General features: G+C 43.7%; 2 protein-coding genes and 1 long non-coding RNA gene across 3 annotated transcripts in view; all 3 read left to right on the top strand.

Annotated features, from left to right (window-relative positions):
* LOC121004499 (oocyte zinc finger protein XlCOF6.1-like) overlaps positions 1–17423 on the top strand; it is a 417876-nt gene that overhangs the window by 54883 nt on the left and 345570 nt on the right. The gene's annotated exons all lie outside the window — the stretch shown is intronic.
* Positions 4433–10180, top strand: LOC121004533. Its single transcript, XR_005779728.1, has 4 exons — positions 4433–4711; positions 9607–9735; positions 9865–10044; positions 10126–10180. It is a non-coding gene; the product is annotated as an uncharacterized LOC121004533 (long non-coding RNA).
* Positions 10372–15058, top strand: LOC121004494 (zinc finger protein OZF-like). The gene is made up of 3 exons (XM_040436753.1): positions 10372–10427; positions 11116–11218; positions 13420–15058. The coding sequence occupies exon 3, from the start codon at positions 13470–13472 to the stop codon at positions 14829–14831; it is 1362 nt and encodes a 453-aa protein (XP_040292687.1). The 5' UTR covers positions 10372–10427; positions 11116–11218; positions 13420–13469; the 3' UTR covers positions 14832–15058.

Below are 17423 nucleotides of genomic sequence, written 5' to 3'. Positions count from 1 at the left end.
TTGGACCCCCCCTTTCAGATATTAATGACCTATTCTGAAGAAAGGTCATTAATATTAAAGGCTGGACAACCCCTTTAAAGGCTCAAGCTCTCTGTAAAGTGCGCTGACGTAAGTGTAGTAAAATGTGTCTGTACTGTGTAATTAGATCTCACTTTCTCCAGGACTATCCCATAAAGCCATACATTTCAAAACCTAGTGCTAGTGGGCTACCCTAGGCAAAATCCGTCAGAGAACAAAAAGAGCGGAGACAGCACGTCCATTCTTTGTGATTTACCCTAGGCAAAAATCTGATAAAAAATAAATAAAAAGCACAACTCCTGACGCACAGACTTTGCCTTGACCCAAATTTCTTGTACAAGTATCAAGGTCGACAATATCAGAAAAAGGGGTCCGACTCCCGGGATCCCCGCCAATCTTGTGGAGTTGTGGAGTGCTGTGAGCGCCTCCTCCTAGGCCAGTAACAATCACTACACATTGGTCAAATGGCCTTGGCACAGCTCAGCTCTTTTCAAGTAAATGGACCTGGGCTGCAATACCAAGCCCAGCCACTACATGATGTACGGTGCTGTGAGGATGTTGCGGCACTCACTGTACCTTCCTCAAACAGCTGAGTCCCAGGATTTAAACCTCCACTGGTCAAACATTGAGATCCTATCCGGAGGATAGGACATCAATACGAAAATCCCTGATAACCCCTTTAAGCCTCTGCATTAACCCTTAAACATATCAAGAGGGAGTGACTCAATATCAATGTCTGTGGCTCCCTGTGTGGTTTGGCCACGGTGTCTCAGAGCAACCTAGTCCACTATAGAGAGTCTATCTAAGCAGACCACTGCCCAGGAAATGTATGAATGCAATAGTGAGTGGTTCTCATCAGCTCATGGTCACGATTTTCTCACCAATCTCATTGCAAGTGCATTAGGCAAAGCACTTCATAAAACAGGACACAAACAACTATACATCAAAGCACTAGGAATTATATATATTCTCCCTGGGGAACAAGCACACAGTCTTTCAGTCACATCCTATAGTAGGATAGGCAATCAAATATATCAGCATCAGGCACTTGTTCACACCTAAGATTCCACAGTATGGAGGCACATTAGTAAATGTGAGCTGGTGATTGTAAAGCGCTTTCAATAAGCAAGAGGGAAAAAAGACAAGACAGGAGCAGCCAACTCCAGGGTTATGAGAACAGTACACAGTATAAAAAGACCACTATACAGTATACAAATAATTACCAGCAGACAGTATATAAAAGCCACTATACAGTATAGAAATAATCTGATTACCAATATGCAGTATATAAAAGCCACTATATAGTATAGATATAATATATGAATTACCACCATACAGTATATAAAAGCCACTATACAGAATATAAAGAATATACAAATAATTACCAAGATACAGTATTTAAAAGCCGCTATACATTATAGAAGTTTTATATCAATAATTACTAGCAGACAGTAATTAAAAGCCACTATACAGCATAGAAATAAATATATGAATACTTTGAGGTCTGGACATTTGCCTGTTTCCCCTATGCAAAGTTATAAACATCTTACTTTGTTTCACTTGACAGGGTTAACTTGCACTGTTTTATAAGATATATAATGTTCATTATCACTGTATTTGCGAGGCTCTGTGGAAAGTGTGAATGAAACTCAGAAAGATTTTTGGGATGAGAAGCTGGTAACTTTCCACAGCTACCATAGGGTTTAAAGAAGAACATGTTTTGGAGGGAACAATCCAGACTTGTTAACACCATAACCAGACAGACTGACCTTGTGACTGTCTGGTTTAGCTCTGTTGTTATGTCTGGAAACTTGTTTTTGTCTGGACAAACTGCTGTGTCATTGCTATTTAGTTTTATTGAAGCTATAATGTAAGTCTATGACAGACAGGAGTGGTAACTTTGTATTGGTTTGTGCTGAGTTTCTCCACTCCACCCCTCCCACTAGAAGGTTCCAGTCTAGCTAAAACTGTCTATAAGGAGAGCAGTCAGAACCCCTAGTGTTCTGCAGTTAGGGATCAACGCTTGTAGGGGAAGACTCTGCCAGTCTGCATGAGTGACCAGACAGACTGACCCTGTGACTGTCTGGTTTAGCTCTGTTGTTATGTCTGGAAACTTGTTTTTGTCTGGACAAACTGCTGTGTCATTGCCATTTAGTTTTATTGAAGCTATAATGTAAGTCTATGACAGACAGGAGTGGTAACTTTGTATTGGTTTGTACTGAGTTTCTCCACTCCACCCCTCCCACTAGAAGGTTCCAGTCTAGCTAAAACTGTATATAAGGAGAGCAGTCAGAGCCCCTAGTGTTCTGCAGTTAGGGATCAACGCTTGTAGGGGAAGACTCTGCCAGTCTGCATGAGTGACTAGAAGAAGACTCTAAGATGGGGACGCTGAGCCACAGACCATAGGACACCAGCCCTGTGACCAGAGAGCCACTGTCACAGACATACCGAGACATATGGACATCCCCGCGACGGTGAGTGGCAGGAGATCTTTGAGACTGACAACACGTGGTTTGATTTTACATGTTTACCTTGTGGATCCATAGGCGTCTGTGTTTTTGCTGGTACTGGCCACACCCTTAACCTCCAGCTGTTGCTATTGTGATCATTTATCTTTCCCTATTTATAGTTGTTTTTTCCACAATCCTGTGCAGTTTATAACTTATTTTGGACCTGTGGATTGCTGGTGTTTGGATCTCGGCTGAGTTCCTGGTGCTGCCATAACTTCTTGGAAGTTAAGTGTTACCTTTCCCTTTGTATTTTGGCTTTTCTGTGTGTTACATTTGCTTGTTGTTTTGTATTAGGCCTTAGGGAGAATCCCGTTCATCCTTCCTTTTGGAGGAACAGGATGTCTCATTCCTGTCATTCATACCAGGGTCCTTTAGGGTTAGATAGGACTTTAGGTATTCCTGTGTATGAACTCGCCTACCTCTGGGGTCTGTTCATACTGGTAGTCAGTCAGGGCTTTGATTAGGGTCTTCACTAGGAGGTGTCCATCTTCCTTCCCTAGTTTTCAGGCCTTATTTTATTTCCCCTTTCCCTCCTATGTTCGGTGTGGGGTTTCCCTCTCACACTAGAGCTTGATGGACACCCGGACTACTGAGCTACGGTCCGTTGGCCTCCAGCCTTCGACCAGTGTACTAGTCTTCTGAGAGAGTGAAAGGGATAGATAGCTCAGACCTTTCCTCCGCATCAATCCCTTCTTCTGCCAGGGAAGGAGACTGGAGAAGCCAGCCCTATGCCTCCCCGGTATTGTTTTGTACCTGAATTCCCTTGTAAAGAAGCACACTGGTTACTGCAGATCCTGACTTATTTCCCATTTGGGTGCACCACGCCTTACCATCCCTTTCGGAGAGTAGCAACACATGGTGACACCTCAACGGTATCCGCGGGACCCAGAGTAGCGTTGTCACGGCGGACGTGCACAGTTTAACAGATAACACACCAACCAGGCTCTGGATGAGAGACAGGGGAAGGGCCACCTCCTAGTTTATCCCTGACCTCTTTCCCTGCAATGCTCAGCCCACAGACAAACCTTGAAGGTAGATTTGCTGTGTCCTCCAGCCTATACTAACAGAACCCTGAACTCCCTGAGATGGTGAAGTGGGGAGAAAGGAGCAGCCTGCTCGCACAGAACCTGGATGGGATAGATGACATAAACAACCAAACGAAAAGACACTTATCTGCTGAGAGCAGGAACAAACATCCCAGACCATAATGAACAGTATAATCCGCTCAGAGCACTTAGCTGGAGACCATTTAAACTAATGACTCCACCCAGTGCACCTGATGCGAGGCGGATCCAGCACAGCATCAAAACAAATACTAGACTCGTGCTGCAATCCTGGCTGACCTCCACACATCGTCAGAGTGGGGCATGACAAGCGTTGGGGCTACCCCAAACCTGGCCACTGCATGAATAATTGTCAGTACACAGTATCTAAAAGCCACTATACTGTATAGAAATAATATATGAATAATTACCAGTAGACAGTATATAGAAGCCGCTATACAATATAGAAATAATAACTGCCAGCATACAGTATCTAAAAATCACTATACATTATAGAAAGAATATACAAATAATTACCAGCATACAAGTATATAAAAGCCACTGTAAAGCATAGAAATCATTTATGAATAATTACCAGCACACAGTATATAAAAGTTATTATACAGTATAGAAATAATAGAGAAATAATTACCAGCAGACAGTATATAAAAGCCGCTATACAGTATAGAAATAGCAGATGAATAATTACCAGCATACAATATATAAAAGCCACTATACAGAACATAAATAAAAGCCGCTATATTGTTTCAGATAAATCTTACGACAGTGGATATAAGTCTTATGTTATATTTAATATTATCTACCTTACTGCATTGAATAATTGTAACCATAATGTGTAGAAATAAATCCTCCACAGCGCACAGAATTATTCCATCATACCATGAAAAATACATAGAATTCAATCAAAAGAAATGATGAAAGGCGTCCACAGCCTTACTGATTCCCATCCCCAGTAATCCTGACAGACAATGGCGGTGACTGTACACATACCTCCACCTGCACCGCTGGACACTACATGTATGGGGGAAGGGGAGACTAGTGGGCTAGAGGACCTTTCATGATGTCATAACCATTTGACCATGTGTGGAAGGAGTCCTCCAGACTATGCTGTTGGAGGAGGTAAAGGACCTGTGATAATGTCAAGAATATGTGACTGTTGTAGGGATTTGCTCTGGTAGGCAGGGTAAGCGGACGCAATACAGAGGCAAAACCACGGTTGAAAAGCAAAAGTCTGTGTTTATTCACACAAAAAGGCAGAAAAGAAACACAATACTTGGCAGGGCCCTGGTGTTAATTCACACCGCAGGAATCCTCGTGTTAATTCACACAGCAAAAGTCCACAGAACTCAAAAACACGTCACCTGGCATTCCACAGCAGGCTTTAGGGCACCTGGCTCGGCAGCTGGCAGCTCTCATGCAGCTCTCAGCCTTGCAGTATGGCAGAACTCCTCAGCTCCCAAAACACAGAGCTCCACTATCACCTGGAGGTTCATTCCACACCCAGTTGAGCTGTTGGCTGGGCTTTTAAACCCCAGCCTAAAACCTGGCCTGGAAGTGGGGAACAGCCAGCCATCCTGCTCTTTGGCTGCTCCCAATAAGAACCGGCCCGGATTGGCTTTACAGCCACACTAAGTAAAACAATGTCAGCGAGCACTAGCTGCCGCTGACACACAAAATTCCCGGTTCTTATCTCACCGAGGCCAGGAACCTCGGTGACACGTACTTTTCGTCAATGACGGACCCTTGCGCCTTCCTACATGCCTCCCCCTTTGTTCAACCCTGAAGGGGTGAACACACACCAGACAGTGTACTCGGGACAGGGCATCCGCGTTTCCCTGTAACCGGCCTGCCCTGTGTTCTACTGTGAACTTAAAGTTTTGCAGCGACAAGAACCACCTGGTGACCCGAGCATTCCTCTCTTTGGCCTGGCTGATCCACTTGAGAGGGGAGTGATCGGTCACCAGACGGAACTTCCTCCCCAACAGATAATAGCGGAGAGACTCGAGTGCCCACTTGATGGCCAGGCACTCTCTCTCCACTATACTGTACCAGGTCTCTGCTGGAGTGAGCTTACTGCTGAGGAAGGCAACGGGATGCTCCTCCCTGTTGACTTCCTGAGACAGTACCGCACCGAGGCCTACTTCGGAGGCATCAGTCTGTACCACAAATTTCCTCTTGAAGTCGGGCGTCACCAAAACCGGGGACCCACACAGGGCCGACTTCAAAGCAGAGAAAGCCTCTTCCGCCTGGTCATTCCAGCGGACTATCACAGACTTCCCTCCCTTTAAGAGCCCTGTCAACGGAGCCGCTAAAGTGGCAAAATGGAGGACAAACCTCATGTAATAGCCCACCATACCCAGGAACAACTTTACTTGTCTAGAGGTGGCAGGTCGGGGTCAATTCCATATCGCCTCTATTTTGCCCAAGGTATTTAGTCTCCTCTAACCCTATCGCACATTTCTTTGGGTTAGCTGTTAGTCCCGCCTTGTCAACGGAGCCGCTAAAGTGGCAAAATGGAGGACAAACCTCATGTAATAGCCCACCATACCCAGGAACAACTTTACTTGTCTAGAGGTGGCAGGTCGGGGTCAATTCCATATCGCCTCTATTTTGCCCAAGGTATTTAGTCTCCTCTAACCCTATCGCACATTTCTTTGGGTTAGCTGTTAGTCCCGCCTTACGAAGGGAGTCCACTACGGCCTGTACTTTGGGCAGGTGACTTTCCCAGTCGGTACTGCGAATGATAATATTTTCCAGGTAAGCCGAGGCGTACCGCTGATGTGGACGAAGTACAATATCCATTAGACGTTGGAAAGTGGCGTGGGCACCATGCAGGCCAAAGGGTAACACCTTATACTGGTACAGCCCCTCTGTTGTAATGAAGGCAGTTTTCTTTTTGGCAGCCTCCATGAAGGGTACCTGCCAGTACCCTTTGATGAGGTCCAAAACAGAAAAATACCTGGCTTGGCCTAATTTCTCAATTAGTTCATCTACCCGAGGCATTGTATATGCATCGAACTTATTCGATTCGATATTTCGTTTAATTTCCGAAAATCATTACAAAATCGTAACGTCCCATCTGGCTTGGGAATTAAAACTATAGGACTGACCCACTCACTTTTAGACTCCTCAATGACGTCCAGCCGCAACATGAGCTGCACTTCCTCCGAGATGGCTTTTCGCCGAGCCTCTGGTACCCTGTATGGCTTTAACTGGATTTTTGCCTGAGGCTCAGTGACAATGTCATGTTGGGTTACGAAAGTGCGTCCAGGAAGGTCTGAGAACACATCCGTGTTCCGACTAAAGAACTCCCTGGTTTCCTGAGCCTGTTTAGAGGAGAGGCTGTCAGCAATTTCTCTTGCATCAGACATAGGAGCCGGAATCTCTTGTCCAAGAAAGCCCGGCCACAGCCTGTCTTCCGTACAAGTTTCCCAATCCTTCCAATTAACAAATTAACATGGTAAACCTGCTCCGGCTTTCGCCTTCACGGCTGGTGTACCTTGTAATTTACCTCTCCAATTTTTTCACGTACCTCGTAGGGCCCCTGCAACCTGGCTAGGAACTTACTGTCCACGGTCGGCACCAGAACCAAAACCCGATCACCTGGGTTAAAGTTCCAGACCCAAGCCTGCCGACTCTGGGCTCGCTGAGCAGCCTCCATATTTTCCCTGACAAGAGGCAAAACGGCCTATATCCGCTGTTGCATCTTGGTAACATATTCAAGGACGCTTTTATGCGGAGTGGGTTGTTGTTTCCACGCCTCTTTGGCTACGTCCAACAAGCCACGAGGATGTCTGCGATATAGCAATTTAAAGGGCGAGAACCCAGTAGAGGCCTGTGGTACCTCTCGCACTGCGAACATGAGATAGGGCAGAAGAAAGTTCCAATCCTTTCCATCTTTGGTCACCACCCTTTTTAACATGGTTTTTAGTGTTTTGTTAAACCTTTCACCAGTCCGTCCGTTTGTGGATGGTACACGGACGTCCGTAACTGTTTAATACGCAAAAGGGGTCCCCTGGTCAGTCAGGACCTCTTTAGGTAGCCCCACTCGGGAGAACATCTCCATTAGATCTTTAGCTATAAGTTTTGCCGATGTATGTCGTAGTGGCACTGCCTCCGGGTACCGAGTAGCGTAATCAAGGACAACCAAAATGTGTTGGTGTCCCCTAGCGGACTTCAGGACCCACCAGGTCCATAGCGATTCGCTCAAACGGTACCTTGATGATCGGGAGGGGTACCAAGCGACTGCGAAATAGGTGCTGGGGGCTAGTTGCCTGGCAGGTCGGGCAAGACTTACAGAACTCGTCCACCTCTTTAAACACACTGGGCCAGTAAAACCGTTGTAGTATCCGGTATTTTCTGCATTCCCAAATGACCCCCGAGAACATGCTGGTGGGCTAACTCTAACACGAGTTTGCGATAAGCGTGGGGCACCACCAACGGATTCACCTCGCAGCTGATTTACCCGATACAACATATCCTGATGGACCACAAAACGGGGGAACACCGACTCTGCCCCTGGTTGTTGTGGTTCACCATCTATTATTAGTACATTTTCCCAGGCTCGGGATAAGGTTGGATCCCGGTGTTGCGCGGTACCAAAATTATCCCCAGAGACATTGAGGTCTGCCAGCTCAGGCCCCGGTGGCAATTCCTCCATGTCTCACACCATTACACTCAGCGGGGTTGTCTCCTCCTCTTCCACCGAAGTGGCGGTCACCCCTACCGCTGGCCCTTTGGACTCAGGTTCCCAGGGTTCTGGACTCCCCCCTGAGACGGGCCACTCTGCTAGGGTTATATCTGTCTCATGCGTATCAGTTACTCTCGGAACAGGCCACAGTGCCGTGAAACCCGGGAAGTCTCTCCCTACTATAAGTTCATAACGTAGGTTGGTTGCGACAGCCACCTCATGGATCCACCTGCTTTTTCCCTGGTGGCCACTTTCTCATACATTGGGAGGTAGGTCTCGACGTCGTCTGTGGGGGTCATTTTAGGGATCGCTGCACGGACTGCTTTCCGGGCATCGTGTACGCTTGAGGTTGCTCCTGCTGTCTGCAAAGCCATTACGTGTTGTAGCAGCAACTGGTTGGTCTCCTGCTGCTGCTTATTAGCCCAGTGTTGCTGCAGGTTAGCCTCTACGAGGGCATTCATTTAGTCACGTGAATCTAGCCAGTTTGATAAATGATATACAACCACGTGCAAACCAAAAATATTTTGGCGATCACGCCAGCCTCACTACGCTTGCACGCATCCTCCACCAATTGTAGGGATTTGTTCTGGAAGGCAGGGTAAGCGGACGCAATACAGAGGCAAAACCACGGTTGAAAAGCAAAAGTCAGTGTTTATTCACACAAAAAGGCAGAAAAGAAACACAATACTTGGCAGGGCCCTGGTGTTAATTCACACCGCAGGAATCCCCGTGTTAATTAACACAGCAAAAGTCCACAGAACTCAAAAACACGTCACCTGGAAGTCCACAGCAGGCTTTAGGGCGCCTGGCTTCCAGCTGGTAGCTCTCAGCCTTGCAGTATGGCAGAACTCCTCAGCTCCCAAAACACAGACTCCACTATCACCTGGAGGTTCATTCCACACCCAGCTGAGCTGCTGGCTGGGTTTTTAAACCCTAGCCCAAAACCTGGCCTGGACGTGGGGAACAGCCACCCACCCTGCTCTTTGGCGGCTTCCAATAAGAACCGGACAGGATTGGGTTTACAGTCACACTAAGTAAAACAGTGTCAGAGAGCACTAGCTGCCATTGACACACAAAATTCCCGGTTTTTATCTCACCGAGGCCAGGAACCTCAGTGACACGTACTTTACGTCAATGACGGACCCTTGCGCCTTCCTACACTGTGTATGGGAGGAGTCTGGAATCACATGACTGGGTGCTATTCAGTGTTTTCAGGACTTTCTTGTTCTGGTTGTGATTGGTACTGGATGACCTGAAGTGTTGCATCGGGATGTAGTTACAGAGTATATGCAGCGGAACTGTCTCTGTGTCTCCTACAATATAGGATCTGCTCGGTGGAGATCTTCTATATAAGATCCTTTTCCTGATTGACCCATCAAGGATGGACAGGGACAAGATGGCGGAGTGTATAATAAATCTCACCCAAGAGATCCTCTTCCGGCTTACTGGAGAGGTAAGAGATTCTGATGATGTCACATTACATAATCTTATCTATATTACTAACAGATGGACATGACTGGAGAGGTGAGGGACTCTGAAGATGTATGTAGTGATATTATTTACTGTGTCTTTCCATAACCAGGACTACACAGTGGTGAAGAAGACTTATTTTGGGAGTTGTCAGGCCCCCGTGTCTGAAGGATGGTGAAAAACCCTGAGCCCGATCATGGGGCCTCCACCCCACCCCCTGAAACATGAGGAAATCAATAGAGAGAAGATCCTAGAACTCACCAACAAGATGATTGAGCTGCTGACTGGAGAGGTGACACTGCTGGGAGTGCTAGGACATTATACAGGAAGCTATGAAGGGATCTGGGTGATGACTGTATAATTTTGTTGTCAGGTTCCTATAAGGTGTCAGGATGTCACCATCTATTTCTCCATGGAGGAGTGGGAGTATTTAGAAGAACACAAAGATCTGTACAAGGACGTCATGATGGAGGATCACCGGCCCCTCACATCACCAGGTAGTAGAAAATACTAAATACACACGTCCTCAAATTATCTGTATGTAAGGAATTAATTCAGTCACTGGATGTGTTTCCTACAGTTAAGGAAGAGAGAAAAACACCTGAGAGATGTCCCAGTCCTCCTCTTCCACAGGATGGTTCAGAAGAACATCACAATGTCCCACAGAATGATCAGGTAGATGGAGATATGGTCTCATGAAATGTCCCCTTTGATCTGTAGAAGACTGTGAAGATCTTGTGTTCATTTTTGTTTTATCCACCAGTATTATATATTTCATCCTTGTATAATGAGAAAGGTGGAGATGGCAGGAGTACAGCTGACCATAGACATCACATGTAGTCTGGATCTTCTCAAATTTTCTAGTTATGGAGACTGCTGGTTGGAATAAGGAACTAACAGGTTGGATTTATACAGGAGACCTGCAGATATTTGAGTCATATAATGCCCTCAATAGACAAAGGGACACTGCCTCCGACATGAGAAGAAAAAGTTCAGACACCAGAAGCGTCAAAGCTTCTTTACTGGAAGAACTGTAAATCTGTGGAGTAGACTTCCTCAGTACGTGGTAACAGCAGGAACAGTGGACACTTTTAAAAAGGGTTTAGATGAATTCTTAAAAGTAATCAACATTAATGCTTATGAAAATGTGTAGAAATATGAGTCTCACTTCCTTCTGGGATTCGCGTCCCCACCTATCCCTTGGTTTAATTTGATGGACTTATGTATTTTTTCAACCCTATCAACTATGTTACTATGTAAGATATCTCCTGCTGTCCGGCCATTTTTGGTTGTCATTCTAATTACTGATCTTCCACACGACTTCTCCAACAGTTTGATGACTTCTTTAATATTTGTTTCACAGTTTGTGAATCCGGGTGAAGATCTGAACAATATTAATCCTACAAAGACATATGTGAGGGGTTATGAGCAAAGTATAGAGGACTTTCCTACAGATAAACGCCCAGGTAAGTAGTAACCACTAAATAAAGCAGAGAAGACCCACTAGATACTTTTAAAGTATAACTGTCGTATTTTTTATTTTTTTGGAGTATTGGATTGTGGTGATTAATATCTCCTTGGTGGCCCTATTTCAACTTTTCACTGTGTATTCAATTACCCCTTAATTCCACATTTGTGTTCCCTGTACTGCCTACTTTTACCTGTGCTTAAAATAGAGTTGCTAGGCATGGTCCGTCTATCTGTTGAAGGACGGAGGACGCAGACGCAGGCTGCGTGCAAGGTCAGATTACTTACAGCCAGGGACTGTAAGTAAATGATTAAAGCCAGGTCCTCCCCAGCAGCTGATAACAGTGCCTGGGCTGTGTGCACTTCTCCCTGTCCCTGCGCTTGGCAGACGCTCCCTCATTCAGCAGAGCTGGAGAAGGCAGAGTTGAATCAGCGCAGACCAGAGAAGGGAGATCTGCCATCTGCTCAGTGTATAAATGAAAGCAACATGTGGTAAGAGGACCCCTTTGTGCTGCAGGAGATTAACCCTTTAGGGGGAGGGCTCTGGTTACTGACACTTTTGGGGGGCTATTGTTACTGGCTAGTGAGGGCAGGCGGGATTAGCCTCAGGGTGAGGGCAGTGGCGGCCATCTTAACTGAATAGTGAAATTGCAGTTTTATGCAGACTGGTTGCTAAGGGCTGAATCTTATTAAATATGGGGTAAGTCAGTCTAAAAGTAACTGATTCTGGAATATCATGTTATTAGTAACTACATATATGAAAATTGAAATTAGGGTCTAAGTGTGACAGTTATCCTTTAAAGAGGGTTTTCTCCTCTATAGAAGAAGTGGAATAAACTGCGAATAAAATATAACTTTTCATAATAACTATTAAAACTAAGTGGTGACCACTGCATGGAGACAAAAGTACCACTGAATAAATCAAATTAATATGGCTCCCATATGTCGTATTGACAGATTGGTCGTCATATAGTCTGAAAGTGATCAAACCAAAAATACAGTATGGTATTTAATGGTCACTTACTTGAGCACCGAACACTCTTCAAACAGCTGACTGGAGGGGTGGCGAGAGTCAGAGGACTACCATTCAGATATTCTTACCTCTTCTGAGGATTAGTCATCAGTAATTTACTCCTGGAAACCGCCTTTAAGCTCTGTGTTCTGTCAGTTTGTTCAGCTGTATAGGTTTTTAATAAAACATTGCTGTGCTAAAAAATGACTAGAAAAAAAAACTTACGAGACCTCCTTGAGTTTCTTGTATAAGGGTCTGTGCACATTCACCTAGAGATGCTCTGGCCATGCCTGGAGCTTTTATGTTCTTCCTACGTTTCCATGGGCTTCCTCCGAAGGTCAGGTCTGACAGACTATTTAACCCCATTGGGGAGCAGCCAATTTTTGGGTGTTAGTGAGCAAGTAACTCCCCCCCCCTTTTTTTTTATCATTGCATTTTAAGAGCCACAGCTTGCTTTTGCTTCTGGGAAAAGTAAATATTTTTAACTGTTTTTGAAAAGAATAGAAAAAAAAACAGCAACTCCACAATTTTTTGTTTTCATTAGACCACTGGTTGCCATGTTATGACAATGTTGCTCCAAAGCCAAAATTTCATGGCCATACTGGCACTCTTTTGGAATTTGATGAAGTTCCTATAACTGGTGGGAGTATGTGAGATGGACACCCGCTAATAGAACTGACTTAAAGGGAACCTGTCACCTGGATTTTGGGTATAGAGGTGAGGACATGGGCTGCTAGATTGCCGCTAGCACATCTGCAATACTCAGTCCCCATAGCTCTGTGTGCTTTTATTGTGTAAAAAACTGATTTGATACATATGCAAATTTACATGAGATGAGTCCTGTCCCTGAGATGAGTCCTCAACTCTATACACAAAATCCCAGTGACAGGTTCCCTTTAACTAGAAAAGAATATGGTAGACACACTGAAAAGTGAACCTTTGAAGACCTGGTTTTAACACAAAAGTGGAAAACTACAGCCTAGTGACCTAACATTCTGATCTGATGGTTCTTGCTCTGAGATTATATATTAGGATCTGTTTTGCAAACCACTGTTCTAGTCAGTGAGGAATTGCATTTTTCTACATTCCTTGCAATTTATATTTAAATGTTGGGATAGAAATGTTATAACATATTAATATTATTTAAGGTTATATTATTCCAAAATAATACAAATTTATTCTTGGCAGCTGACTGCACCAGGAGCTCAGAAGGACAGGCGATATCTTCACAACATACTATGCCTCAAGATGTATATGAACAACTCGTCATTATCCCAGATATATCCTCAGACTTTCACAGCAAAGATCCATCATCTGATTCTTTTCAGTGGATCCAATCTTCTGATTTATCACAGACTGTTAAGCAAAACAAAGAACACAGAAGGGGTGAACATCAAAGATGGCAGAAGCAATTTTCATGTTCAGAATGTGGAAAAAGTTTTATCCAGAAATCAGACCTTTTTAAACATCTGAGAAGTCACGAAGGGCAAAAGCCATTTTCATGCTCACACTGTGAGAAATGTTATAGCAATAAATCAGATCTTTTTAGACATCAGAGAATTCACACAGGGGGGAAGACATTTTCATGTTCAGAATGTGGGAAATGTTTTCACCGTAAATCAAATTTTGTTAGACATCAGAGAATTCACACAGGGGAGAAACCATTTTCATATTCAGAATGCGGGAAATATTTTATCCAGAAGCAAGACCTTGTTATGCATCAGAGAACTCACATGGGGGAGAAGAAGTGTTCATGCTCAGAATGCGGGAAATGTTTTAAAGCTAAATCAGATCTTGTTAGACATCAGAGAATTCACACAGGGGAGAAGCCATTTTCATGTTCAGAATGTGGGAAATATTTTACCCAGAAGCATGAACTTGTTATACATCAGAGAAATCACATAGGGGAGAAGCCATTTTCATGCTCAGTATGTGGGAAAAGTTTTAATCGGAAATCAAATTTGGTTATGCATCAGAGAATTCACACGGGGGAGAAACCATTTTCATGTTCAGAATGCGAGAAATGTTTTAATGCTAAATCAGATCTTGTTATACATCATAGAACTCACACAGGCGAGAAGCCATTTTCATGCTCAGAATGCGAGAAATGTTTTATTGCTAAATCAGTTCTTGTTAGACATCAGAGAATTCACACAGGGAAGAAGCCATTTTCATGTTCAGAATGCGGGAAATATTTTATCCAGAAGCAAGACCTTGTTATGCATCAGAGAACTCACACAGGGGAGAAGCCATTTTCATGCTCAGAATGCGAGAAATGTTTTAATGCTAAATCAGATCTTGTTAGACATCAGAGAATTCACACAGGAGAGAAGCCATTTTCATGTTCAGAATGTGAGAAATATTTTTCCCAGAAGCATGAACTTGTTATACATCAGAGAACTCACACAGGGGAGAAGCTATTTTCATGCTTAGTATGCGGTAAATGTTTTAATCGGAAATCAAATTTTGTTATACATCAGAGAATTCACACAGGGGAGAAACCATTTTCATGTTCTGAATGCGAGAAATGCTTTAATGCTAAATCAGATCTTGTTAGACATCAGAGAAATCACACAGGGAAGAAGCCATTTTCATGTTGAGAATGCAGTTAATATTTTACCCAGAAGCAAGAATTTGTTATACATCAGAAAACTCACACAAGGGAGAAGAAATTTTCATGCTCAGAATGTGAGAAATGTTTTAATGCTAAATCAGTTCTTGTTAGACATCAAAAAACTTATACAGGGGAAAAGCCAAAGCTCTCAAGTTGCAGTCCAAGCAAGGGGAATTAATTTAAAGCACTAAATGATTATTGAGAAATGTATGTAATTACCAATAAATGTCTTATTCAAAAGCATATATATTCACTGGCTTTGCTAAGAAACTCTAAAATAAGATCTGGTCCAACCAATTAACTTCCAAAATCACAGAATTATTTTAATAAGGGCCTCCTGTGTGCCATCAAAATATCACAGGATGTGAGTATGAATGCTCCTGTTCTGAAAGGCCCCTATATCTGCAACACTACAAAGCAAGCAACATGGAGACCAAAGGTCAAAGACAAAGTTGTGAAGTAGCATCAATCAGGGTTGGGGTATAAAAAAAATAGCCCACACTTTGAACATCCCATGGGGCACTATAAAATCCATTATAACAAAATGGAAAGAATATGGTTCAACTCCAACCCTGACAAGTGAAAAACATCCACCAAAACTCACAGATGAGGTAAAGAGGGCATTAAATCAAGGATTCAACAAAGCCACACAGTCCACAGAGGAGATGTAAGGATCAGTCTATAGGACCACTATAAGCCATGCACTCCACGGGAGAGATGGAAGTATCTGTTCGAAGAACCACTATAATTCGCACACTCAACAGAGGAGATGGAAGGATCTGTCCATAGGACCACTCTACAGGGGGGATGGAGGGATCTGTCTATAGGACCTCTATAAGCCATACACTCCACAGAGAAGATGGAAGGATCAGTCCATAGGACTACTATAAGCCGTACACTCCACAGAAGAGATTGAAGGATCTGTCAACAGGACCACTATAAGCCGTACACTCTAGAGAGGAGATGGAAGGATCTGTCTATAAGACCACTATAAGCTATACATTCCCCAGAGGAGATGGAAGGATCAGTCTATAGGACCACTATATGCCGTACACACCACACAAGAGATGGAAGGATCTGTTCATAGGACCATTATAAGCTGCAATTGTCTATAGGATCACTATAAGCTGTACATTCCACAGTGGAGATGGAAGAATCTGTATATAAGACCTCTATAAGCCAAACACTCCACAGGAGAAATGGATGGATCTATCCATATGACCACTATAAGCCATATACTCCACAGAGGAGATGGAGGGATCTGTCCATAGGACACTATAAGCTATGCACTCCACAGAGGATAAATATAACGAGAGAACACAGGAGAGGTGAGAACTGATTATCTGTCATCACTAGAACATCACTGTTTATAATATAAAGACATGAGGGAACACAGGAGAGATGAGAACTGATTATTTATCACCACTAGAACATCCTACTTATCACTATCTATAGTATAAGGACAGGAGAGAACACAGGATAGATGAGAACTAATTATCTGTCACTAGAGATGGTTCGCCCGGTGGTCGTTTCTCGACGAACTTTGCGTATTCGCGATTCGACGAAACATGCGAACATATGGTGATGTTCACTTCCGCTATATTCTTTTGCATTGCGCCGAACTTTGACCTATTTAGTGGAGATTGAGGCACTCAGATTTTTGTTGCCTTTAAGAATTTTTTATTCATGCATTATTTTCATACTCCAGTTGCCCAATTATTGCCAAAATGAGAAAATAAAGAAAGCTGACTGGACGTTTCGGTCTCAAACGGACCTTCCTCAGTGGTCATAAATTGTTTTATCTGTAAGGCATATGGGGTAATCGGCAGGGCATCCATAAAAATTTGAGTGCCTCAATCTCCACTAAATGAATGTGGCTATCTTAGCCTTTGGTTGGCACCGGAACTTTCAGAGAGCGGTTCTCCATTTCTCCTCAACTGAACTTTGACCCATGACACATCTATCAGGTGGGACAGGACAGCCAATTTAGACGTTTCAGCACATGGACACACCCCCACCCTATCTGGCAGAACCTGATCTGGCAGCCATTTTACATTCTATGTTTTGCCAGTGTAGGGAGAGGTTGCTTTGTGAAGCAGGGACAGACTGCTAGGGACACCAAACGCTAGCTAATAGGGCCACAAAAGTCCTTTTAAGGACTGGTATAGGTTTGCTATCGATAGGTATGATATACTGAGGGGTGTAATATACTTATAATATACTATCTAACATAGAAAGTATATTATAGTGCATTTGTATTGTGCAGCAGTTGTGTGTGGTTCTGCTGGAATACCGCAGCTATATAGAAAGACAAACGCTATCAGAGTAACTAATTGCAACTGGTGTGAAATATAGTTTGAGGGTTGTGATATACCTATAATATACTTTCTAACATAGAAAGTATATAGTACATTTGTTTTGTGCAGCAGTTGTGTGCGGTTCTGCTGCGATACCGCAGCTATATAGAGGGACAAGCGCTATTGGAACAACTATTTGCAACGGGTGTGATGTACAGTTGCAAGAAAAAGTATGTGAACCCTTTGGAATGATATGGATTTCTGCACAAATTGGTCATAAA

Source organism: Bufo bufo, chromosome 6, assembly GCF_905171765.1.
Source record: "Bufo bufo chromosome 6, aBufBuf1.1, whole genome shotgun sequence".
In the NCBI taxonomy this organism is placed as follows: Eukaryota; Metazoa; Chordata; class Amphibia; order Anura; family Bufonidae; genus Bufo; species Bufo bufo.
The sequence above is the reverse complement of the archived record's forward strand: the minus strand, read 5'-3'. Positions and strand labels throughout refer to the sequence as shown.

Excerpts from the sequence above, each read along its gene's own strand:
- LOC121004494 (XM_040436753.1), top strand. The coding sequence starts at position 13,470 with ATGCCTCAAGATGTATATGAACAACTCGTCATTATCCCAGATATATCC.